Below are 11,094 nucleotides of genomic sequence, written 5' to 3'. Positions count from 1 at the left end.
TTTATTGGACTTGTTTTGGTCTTGTAGGGGAGACTTGTTTATTTACTTTCTTGGCTTCCAGAGGATTTCGTTTGTTCGCATCAATCAACTATTAGTTTATAAGTTCGTGTCTTATCAGTAAGTTTAGAATAATTTCTTAGTTTGCAGGGTAATATTACGGATCAAGGGAGACTGTTTAGTTTGATGGGATTAGTTTATTCATAAGTTTATAGAGATTTGTTTGTTTGTTAAAGTTTGATTCATAGTCTAATAGGACAGACTGTTTAGTTTATTGAGATAAATTGATTAGCAATTTGTATGGAGGAAACTGGGCATATACCCGAATCTTTTAGTTTCTTGGGATCAGTGTTAACAAAATGGTTGCTTTTGTGGTTTGTTATATCTGAGTGGAATTGAGAGTCTATGTTACTGATTATTATAGCTGTAAATTGTTTATTTTAAAACATTTGTTGTATTGTATTTCGGTGGACTTTGTCGAGGCCGTGTAAGTGTGTTTCTCTTCGTGTAGGTATATACATGTGTTTATGTTTTTATGTCTGTTTGTTTTTATAAATATTTTATATGGAATTTATGGTGTTTCGAATTGATTTTATATAAAGGATCCCTGTCGTTCTCTCTCTCTCTCTCTCTCTCTCTCTCTCTCTCTCTCTCTCTCTCTCTCTCTCTCTCTCTCTCTCTCTCTCTCTCTCTCTCTCTCTCTCTCTCTTTTTTTTTTTTTTACATGCGCTGGAAATTTACTTGACTGACACTGAAAGCAAGACATCTGAAAAAAGTTGCCTGCATTACATCCCACTTGAGCTCACATGAAAACTGTTCAGATTATTATTATTATTATTTTTTTTTTTGGGTTTACAACGGCCTATCTTAGATCTCCGAAATGCCAAAGGACCGCAAAGTTAATACGGCTGATATATGAAGGTTAGTGAAATTATTATTGCTGTTGTAGCTATTATTATCATTATTCCCTCCGCCAAGGAAATTATGTTTTTGATCGCGTTGTTTAATTAGTTTGCTTGTTGTTCGTTGGTTAGCTTGATAACTTAAATATCTATGATTAACTTAGATGCCATTAATTTTGGTGGTGATCCGAATCATGATCTGAATCCAGGATTTTTTTTTTTAGCGAAACAGGCTACTGATACACGGATCCCACCAGTATGTTTGAGAAAGACGTGTTTTAATGTAATTTTTCAAGTGTGAATATTTTTATTGCAAAAGTGACCCTATAGCCTTGGCGGAGGTATGCGCAATCATTACTATGATCATCATTGCGTTTCATCAATTCAAAGAGAGTAGTAATAATTATATTAATTATAATGATAACAGTCATCATTATCATCACCGTTACTGTAACCATAATCATCATCATTCGCACCGTTATCATCATTACACGCAAACGCACGCACAAATCTTTCCATACTGGAGATCGATAATGAGACACATTGCTTTGCCAGTCAATATGGGTAATAATGACAAAAATATGTTGTATGAATTTATTTTCTATTTCCTCAGCACATCAAAACACTGAAATGCTTTAGATAATGATAATATTATGTATATATATATATATATATATATATATATATATATATATATATATATATATGTATATATATATATATATATATATATATATATATATATATACATTAAAATTTTATATATGAAAATATATAGATTATTTTCATATACATGTATATATACATAAAAGATATATATGAATATAAATGTATGTTGAATTTTTCATATATACATATATATATATATATATATATATATATATATATATATATATATATATATATATAAAAGCTAAAATCTAAAAGGGCGAAGGACAAGGCAGTGATTCCATTTGAAAAAAAAAAATCGCCCAAGAAGAAGAAGTATAATTTAACTTCCGTCTCATTTTTTCCTCGTTATCACTTCCTGCACTTATTATTACACTTCGCAAAGCGCCTTCAGACACACGGCCTTGAAGCGCACAAAGAAGTTATTGTCTTTAGTGTGTCCTATCTGCCTGTAGGAGAACAGAGTGAACAATCGGGGGCTGCGTGCAATCCTTCTGCTTGCTGAACACGAAGGTTTGAAGATGGGGAAGAAGGGAAGGAGGGGAGGAAGGAAGGAAGAGAGAGGTCAGGGAAGGAGGGAGGAAGAGAGAGGTCAGGGAAGGAGGGAGGAAGAGAGAGGTCAGGGAAGGAGGGAGGAAGAGAGAGGGAAAGAAGGGAGAAAGTAAGGAAGAGAGATGGGACGGAGAAGGAGGAAGGAAGGTAAAGAGAGGAGAAGGAGGGAGGAAAGAAGATTGAGGGGAAAGACGACGGAAGGAGAAAGAAGGGAGGTAAAGAGAAGGGAAGGATAAATAAAAAGAGAGGAGAAGGAGAGAGGAAGGAAGGAAGGGAGAGGGGAAGGAGGAAGGAAGGACGGAAGAGAGGTGAAGGAAGGAGAAAGGGAAAGAGGGGAGAAGGAAGAAGGAAGGAAGAGAGAGGAAAAGGAGGGAGGAAGGAAGAGAGTGGGAAAGCAAGGAGGAAGAAAGAGAAAGGGGAATGAGGAAGGAAGGAAGAGAAAGGGGAACGAAGAAGGAAGGAAGAGAGAGGGGAATGAGGAAGGAAGGAATGAAGAGAGATAGGAAGGAGGGAGAAAGGCAGAGAAAGGCGAAGGATGAATGAGAAAGGAGTAAAGAAGAAAAGAGAAGGGTAGGGAAAATAGTGAAGGAAAGGAGAGGCGAGAAGGGAGGATGGGGAGATGGATGAATTAGGAAGAAGGGGAAATGAGGAAACACGTAAGAAGAAAAGGGTTAAGAAGGAGGAAGGATGGGAGAGTAAGGAAAAGAAAGGAGGAGAGGGGGATAAAGGGGAGAAGAAGAGAGAGATATACAAATTAAGGAAAACAAGAAAGAGGAAGGAGGAAGGGGCCCAGCAGCATCCTGAGGGCCCACGCATCGTCAGCTCACGAGACGCGACCAGGTGGCGCGATGGCGTCTGACCAGCTCACACCCGCCATTAGCGATGTTATCTGTGACACGAGAATCACCTCCTCCTCCTCACTCACCACCTACCTGGCCCCATGCACGAATCCCTCCTCTCGTGCCCCCTCCTCCCTCCTCTCCCCTCCCCCTCCTCTCCTTCGATGCTCTCCTTGGAGTCCCAACTCCTGAGCCCCACACTCCTCCCCCATCTTCTCGCGAAGGGGAAAAATGGAGACAAAAAAAGGGCCCGAAAGACAGACGAGAACACGTCCCCATCTCCCTATCTCGGGCCGATCTCGAGTCCGACGCTGAGCAAATACAGTGCTGGATGATAGTGTTCGTATAGGGAAATGTCGGCCTTGGAAGGTCATCCAATTTGTACCGAGATGGCAACGAGCGGGTGCCTCGGGACCCCCTCCCCCTCCTCCCAAAGCTACCTCTTGTTAGTAAAGTAAATACTTCAGTGTTGGTCGACATGGCGGAGGAGGAGACGCCTCGCCATGGAACCTGTCATGCGGCCATAATCCCGGCCTGTGGTGGGCTCAGGAAGACAGATCTCGCTCGCTCGGTGACACGAAGGCGTCATGCTGGAGGGACGGGGCCGAATGCATGGAATCACGACCGGGCGGCTGCTGGGAGTTAGAGAACATGAAACCCTTCATGGAGGTGTAATTCACGACTGATCGAGCGCTGGAACTGGTAAGAGGAGATAGGGAAACGGAGATGAAAGAAGTGCCTCTCGGCCTATTTTCAAGGCATTCCTTGACTCGCACGCACGGCCGGCCTGGAGGGTGATCTATGAAGCTCCTCCTCCTCCTCCAAGAACATCCGCATCAGATTAGGTCCCTGCCTTGCCTTCGACCTCCTGCGATTCACCTCCAACCCAGCCCTCGCCTCCAACTCGACCCTCGACCTCCCACCCTGACCTCGACCTCCTTGACCACCAACCCTGCCCTAGCCCATCTTGACCTTCTGCAGTACCCTCGACCTCGTCTTCCCCTCCTCGTCCTCCTCCTCCTCAGTGGGTATCGATCTTGACAGAAGACCTGAGCCCGAGGACCTCCACCTCGTCCAGCAGCAGCGTCTTGGCCTTGAGGTTGATGTCGTGCTGGAGGCTGACCCGGGTGGACTTGATCTTCTGGATCTGCTCCCGGGTCGTCGCCGCCGCGGACGACAGGCGGGAGATGGTCAGCTCCAGCTCCTCCACCTCCTTCAGCAGTGCGGCTTCCACCTCGTCCCTGCGGAAGGAGAGGCGCGGATGAAAGGGACGCAAAGAAGGGGAATGGAGGGGGAAATGGGGATTAGGAAGATGACAGAAGATCAAAAAATTAAAACTATGGGTATTCTACAGTTCCTCCATTTCTTTGACCGTCGGGATTAGGAAAAAAATAATTTAGATTGTATTCAAAATATGTTTTTTGATGAATGAATGACAAAATTACGACGAAAATGGATAATAGAATTAAGCGTAGTAATCACAGGAATAGAAGATTGTGAATTATTTTGACTGTCGACCAACCGAGGAAGAATTAAAAAAACATAGAAACAATATAACAGTTATAAAAGTAGAACGTGAATAAACAAAAACCGGCGTGATCGGATGATAAAAAAGATGATACGAGTTCATAAGAAAACAAACACGAAAATGTAAACAAAGCCACGTGCTCCGACTTCTCACCTGGTTCGCTCCATGTTCGGTCTGCGCCTGCGCGTGTGGAGGCGAGTCTGCGCAAGAGCGAGCGGACCTCGTTTGGCCTCCAGTTGGTCCTCCACCTCCACCAGACTCTTCTCCAGCTGGCTCTCTTCTTCCACCAGCTGTGCAGATGAATGAATGTTAATCATAATCAGTATAAACGAATTTTTAATCAGTATCATTAGGGAATAGATGATAATTAATTAATAATTTCGCTACTAATACCCTGTGCTATTATAAAGAAAGGTGAAATGACGGTGAAGAAAGTAGTTAATCTCTACTGATATTATCATTACTATTAGAAGAATTATAGTAGTGACGAATATATATTAGTATAAATGTACATGACATTTTCCCTCTACTGTTATCATAATATTATCATTGTTTTATTGCTTATTTTGTCCATATAACCAACGTAACGCCGCTGGGAATAAACCGCAACACTAATCGCAACTTGCTATACAGTACTTAACACACAACGCTTTCGAAACTCATAAACACACTTCACCTTCGCGCGGTGTTCCTCCAGCAGGGTCTTCCCCTAAACCACGACCCTTCTTCACCCGCCCCAAGACCCACCTTCGCGTGGTGTTCCTCCAGCAGGGTCTTGGCGTGCCTCGTGTCCTTCACTCGGGTGGCCAGGCAGAGGTCCGTGTGCTCCAGCCTCTCCTTCAGATGGCGTCCTGCGGCCACGAGGATGTCCTCACTCACCGCCAGGACCTGAGAGGGTGAGTGGGACGTTGTCATTGAAGGCTGAGCTTGAGAAGGAGGTTAACGTAACGGAGGTCGGAGGGTTGGGAGGGTACTATAGGAGGGTGAGAGGGTTGTGAGAGGAGATTGAGGAGGTTGTGAGAGGAGTTTGAAGAAGTTGTGGTAGGAGTCTGAGGAGGTTGTGATGGGAGATTGAAAGGGTTGTGAGAGGAATTTTAGGAGTTTGAGGAGGTTGTGATAGGAGTTTCAGGAGACTAGTATAGGAGGTTGAGAGGGTTGTGATAGAAGTTTTGGAGGTTATGATAAGAGTTTCAGGAGGTTGTGATAGGAGCCATTTTGCTGTTGTCAATGTAAATTACTTCATTTATGCCTTATTGGCGATACTCCTTATTCTTAGAAACATTTTCGGAAAAAAATAAAGGCCCGAATGGAACAAACAAGAAACCATGTGAAAAGTTATCAGCTGAATAGGAAAAATGGAGATTATGATGAAAAGGAGATGAAGGAGGAGGGAGAGGAGACGAAAGTAGATGCGAAAAAAGTAAAAATAAGGCACACATACAGAAATAAGTAAAAGAGACGAAAAAAGTAGTTTTCAACAAATTGAATAGCTTTGATACATAATAGATAAATAACACTTTACAATACCTGCTGTAGGTAAAAAAGAATGATAAAATGACCATGCAGACGAAAAAGGAAGCAACCAGACAGCAAGAATATATAGCGATGACATGATATTCTTAGATCAATTTCCTTCACTTGTGGTCCTGCTTCGTGTCTAAGACTCTGTAATATTCCTACGGAGGTTATCACGATTATGCCAGTTTTTTTCTTCTTCTTTTTGTCAGTCTTTGGTGATATATAAAGTAGAACTATATAGCTTATGAACAGCCTGTTGGAAATTTAAGTAAATAAATGCCTATTTTAATCGATGTAATGTGTGATGTTTATAATTTACTTTAGTATTTTTTAAGACTCAGAAAGCTACACATTTTTTTGTTGATATTACCACACACGTAATTTATTTTGTTTATCTATTCTTATTAGTTGATTATGCATATCCTTGATTAACACTTTACATTTACCTATACAAATTATTAATTTCACTTGTGTTATGCAACATACCCCTCAGTACCACACGTGCATTATTATTTTATCATTATTTTTTTTAATATGAACAGAGCAGCCATTTTAACCGAACTTAACCTGCACAATTCGCGCTCGTGGTCCGCCCGCTCCAAAAGTTTTACACCCGTCGCCCTCCACCAAATCCCTCCCCCTCAATACCACACACGCATTATTATTTTATCATTATCTTTTTATATTACCCGACCAGTCATTTTAACCGAACTTACCTGCACCTACAGCTCGAGCTCGTGGTCCGCCCGCTCCACCAGCTTTACGCCCGTCGCCTTCCACCAAATCCCTCCCCCTCAATACCACACACGCATTATTATTTTATCATTACCTTTTTATATGAACAGAGCAGCCATTTTAACCGAACTTGCCTGCACCGACAATTCGTGCTCGTGGTCCGCCCGCTCCAAAAGTTTTACGCCCGTCGCCCTCCACCGATCCCTCCCCCTCAATACCACACACGCATTATTATTTTATCATTATCTTTTTATATTACCCGACCAGCCATTTTAACCGAACTTACCTGCACCGACAATTCGTGCTCGTGGTCCGCCCGCTCCAAAAGTTTTACGCCCGTCGCCTTCCACCAGTCCACCGACACCGGGCTGCGGAAGGGACGGAGGGAGGAGGGTGACTGACTGCTCGTTTGTTTGCCGTTTTTTTCGGTCTGTTTCTCTCTCTCTCTCTGTTTGTCTGTTTGTTTACTTGCTTGTTTTTTGTCACTGTCGTCTATGAATTTCAGTCGCTGTTATGCCGTTTTTTTCTGTCTGTTTCTCTCTCTGTCTGTTTGTCTGTTTGTTTGCTTGCTTGTTTTTTGTCACTGTCGTCTATGAATTTCTGTCGCTGTTATGCCGCTTTTTTCGGTCTGTTTCTCTCTCTGTCTGTTTGTCTGTTTGTTTGCTTGCTTGTTTTTTGTCACTGTCGTCTATGAATTTCTGTCGCTGTTATGCCGCTTTTTTCGGTCTGTTTCTCTCTCTGTCTGTTTGTCTGTTTGTTTGCTTGCTTGTTTTTTGTCACTGTCGTCTATGAATTTCTGTCGCTGTTATGCCGCTTTTTTCGGTCTGTTTCTCTCTCTGTCTGTTTGTCTGTTTGTTTGCTTGCTTGTTTTTTGTCACTGTCGTCTATGAATTTCTGTCGCTGTTATGCCGCTTTTTTCGGTCTGTTTCTCTCTCTGTCTGTTTGTCTGTTTGTTTGCTTGCTTGTTTTTTGTCACTGTCGTCTATGAATTTCTGTCGCTGATAGTCTTTGTTTTGCGGTTTGTTTCTGTCTGTTTGTGTTTTCTTTCTTTCTCTGTCTGTTTGTCTGTCTATCTCTCTTTCTCTCTCTCTGTCTCTGTCTCTCCTGTCTATCTCTCTCTCTCTCTCTCTCTCTCGCTCCCTCCCTCTCTCTCTCTCTCTCTCTCTCTCTCTCTCTCTCTCTCTCTCTCTCTATCCATCTATCTATCTATCTATCTGTCTATCTCTGTCTGTCTGTCTGTTTCTTTCTATCTCTCTCTCTTTCTCTCTTCTTTCACTCTCTTTCTCTCTCTCTCGCTCTCTCTCTCTTTCTCTCTCACTCACTCTCTCTCTCTCTCTCTCTCTCTCTCTATTTATCTATCTATCTATCTATCTCTGTTTGTCTGTCTGTCTCTATCTCTGTGTTTATCTTTCTGTCTGTCTGTCTGTCTCTCTATCTATCTATCTGTCTGCCTGTCTCTCTCTCCCTATCTCTCTCTCTCTCTCTCTCTCTCTCTCTCTCTTTCTCTCTCTTTCTCTATATATATATATATATATATATATATATATATATATATATATATATATATATGTACTGTATCTACCTATATCTTTCTATATCTATCGATCTATCTCTATCTATCTATCTATCTTTAAACTATATATATATATATATATATATATATATATATATATATATATATATGTATGTATATATATATAAATATGTATATATATATATTTATATATATACATATATATATATATATATATATATATATATATATATATATATATATGTGTGTGTGTGTGTGTGTGTGTGTGTGTGTGTGTGTGTGTGTGTGTGTGTGTGTGTGTGTGTGTGTATGTATGTATGTACAGTATGTATGCATGTAGGTATACGTACGTATACACACACAGTCACACACACACACCACACGCACATACACACCCATTATCCCCCTATCCACCCCTCCCCTCCCCCCGCCCCCCATCTCGTGTTACCTGGGATCAATAGTCTGTCCGTGGATGATGTCCGTGGGATGGGCGGTGGCTGTGAGGCGCCTCGTCTCCTCCTCGACCTTGATGGCGCCGTCCTTGTCCTGTACGTTCTTCTCTAGGTGGTAGCGGCACGACAGGACACGCCGGATCTGCGAGAAGTGGGGGGGGGAGGGAGGGTAGGAAGTGTGGGGGTAGGGGGCGGGGGGGAGGGTAGGAAGTGTGGGGGTGGGGAGTGGGGGGGAGGGTAGGAAGTGTGGGGGTGGGGAGTGGGAGGAAGGTAGGAAGTGTGGGGGTGGGGAGTGGAGGGGAGGATAGGAAGTGTGGGGGTGGGGGGCGGGGGGAGGGTAGGAAGTGTGGGGGTGGGGAGTGGGGGGGAGGGTAGGAAGTATGGGGGTGGGGAGTGCGGGGGGGAGGGTAGGAAGTGTGGGGGTGGGGAGTGAGGGGGAGGATAGGAAGTGTGGGGGTGGGGGGCGGGGGGAGGGTAGGAAGTGTGGGGGTGGGGAGTGGGGGGTGAGGGTAGGAAGTGTGGGGGTGGGGAGTGGGGGGAGGGTAGGAAGTGTGGGGTGGGGGGGGGCGGGAGAGGGGGACCTGGAGTTGTGAATCGTCCATGTCCGTTTTCTTTACTATCTTTAGTTTTAGTTTTTATTGTCATTTTTATTATTATTCATGAATGGTTTGCGTAGTTTATAAAGAGGTAGTTAGGCTTGGAGGAAACAAGTGGTAATGACTGGAATTGAGGTTCATTAAGCATTCTTTTCTGTTTATCGGCTACAAGGTCGGGGTTGATTTCCATCCGATCTAAAACACAATATATCAACAGCTAAAACAAAAAAATAATAATATATAAAAATGATAGTAATGGATAGATAAATAAATAAATAAAAATGAATAAATAAATAAGTAATACCTAATGATTTTGGACAAAAAGTACGATCGTAAATAAAATCGAACAGGCATAAAAGCTCAGACTAAACAATACCCGACGATTTTGAACAAAAGCGACGACCTCGATTTAAATTCCCAGCTTCAGTCCCGCTCGCCTCCCAAGATCCAGCTTCTTCCCACAAAATTTAGGGTCTTCCTCCAACCCTTTCATCTCGACATCGGATTCTGATGAGAAATGTCTCTCGAACGTTCGCCTCGACAGACAGACGCCGGCGATGATAAGAAACCCGCTGCGCTACCGTGTGACCCTAATTATACGAATCAGGGCAGATGATCCCAGGTCGCCCGCGGGTCAGGCGGCCATGACGCTGGGTGAAGACGGGGCGACGGGAATTTGTGCTTTGTTCTGAAGCTGGGGAGAGAAATCCCCCGTGGCCCATCGCGGAAAGGAAAAGGTCGGCTTCGGCAAGAAAATGGAAGCGGGAGAGAAAAATATATTTGTCATAAAGTTCTATGCATGAAGTGGAAATGCGTTGCGAATCCGTATGGAAGGGAATTACAGGTTGAAGTCATTACTGACATGAAAACAAATGCATAAGAGGGGCGAGGCGTTGCTGCGCGTGCGAGTTGCAATATGAATACACTCCGGGTTGATGACTTGGCGAAGGGGTGCAGTGTCTACAGACAATCGTTTTCTTTCGAAAGGACTATCATTCCCGGGATTGCATGCCGAGGCCGTGAGAGGGCAGCGCCCCTGGCGACGGCATCCCTCGCCGATGCAACCGCTACCCTCCGCGCCCCACCTGTTTCTGCGTGTCCTCCAGCGACCTCTGCAGAGCGTCGCGGCACCGAAGGAGCTCCTGCACCTCCTGCCTCAGCGCCGTCGAGGCCTCGTCCTCCACCTCCTCCACGCCCTGCCGGTCCTTCCTGAAGGCGATGCAGCGCCGCGCCACCTCCAGGGGCCGCACGTACAGGTGCAGCGCCTTCATGAGGCGGTCGCGCAGGGCGGCGAGGTCGGCCGCGTCCTCGTCCAGGCTGGCGTAGCGCGTCGACACCTCATCCCGCCAGAAAGTGACGTCACAGAGGCGGTCTTCCAGACGCCGCTCGACCTCCTGCTGATGCCCGGCTGTCAGCTGCGCCGTCTCCTCGCACGCGCGCCTGCACGCGCATGCGAGCGCGGGAAAAGGGTTGCATGTGTAGCGGGAAGACGGTTACGTTAGCGGCGGGAAAAGGGTTGCATCTGTATCATTACCTTCTGATATTTTTTTCAGGTCGTCAATATTGCTCTGTCCTGATTACATTCCTATTCTACTTTATTATACGATCAAGAAAATCCTACTCGTTATGAAATCACAAAATACCAAGCATACGTAGGGGATGAAAGCACGTGTATACATACATAGAATGCAGTACAGAATCAAAATACCTGTACCTGTATCAATTTTTAAAAAAAATACAAACAAAATATCACAGACACACATCACACCCAC

General features: G+C 44.2%; 1 protein-coding gene across 1 annotated transcript in view; it reads right to left on the bottom strand.

Moving 5' to 3' along the window:
* Positions 1 to 2,388: 2,388 nt before the first annotated feature.
* Tektin-C (Tektin C) overlaps positions 2,389 to 11,094 on the bottom strand; it is a 12,026-nt gene continuing 3,320 nt past the window's right edge. Inside the window, exons 4-9 of the mRNA XM_070131626.1 lie at positions 10,408 to 10,762; positions 8,723 to 8,868; positions 7,027 to 7,108; positions 5,235 to 5,375; positions 4,641 to 4,777; positions 2,389 to 4,200 (exon numbers count right to left, since the gene is read on the bottom strand). Of these exons, the coding sequence (XP_069987727.1) occupies positions 3,981 to 4,200; positions 4,641 to 4,777; positions 5,235 to 5,375; positions 7,027 to 7,108; positions 8,723 to 8,868; positions 10,408 to 10,762 (1,081 nt within the window). The 3' untranslated portion in view covers positions 2,389 to 3,980. The remainder of the gene's footprint in view (positions 4,201 to 4,640; positions 4,778 to 5,234; positions 5,376 to 7,026; positions 7,109 to 8,722; positions 8,869 to 10,407; positions 10,763 to 11,094) is intronic.

This window comes from Penaeus vannamei, chromosome 16, assembly GCF_042767895.1.
Source record: "Penaeus vannamei isolate JL-2024 chromosome 16, ASM4276789v1, whole genome shotgun sequence".
Lineage (NCBI taxonomy): Eukaryota > Metazoa > Arthropoda > Malacostraca > Decapoda > Penaeidae > Penaeus > Penaeus vannamei.
Note: the sequence above shows the minus strand (reverse complement) of the source record. Positions and strands in the feature narration are given on the sequence as shown.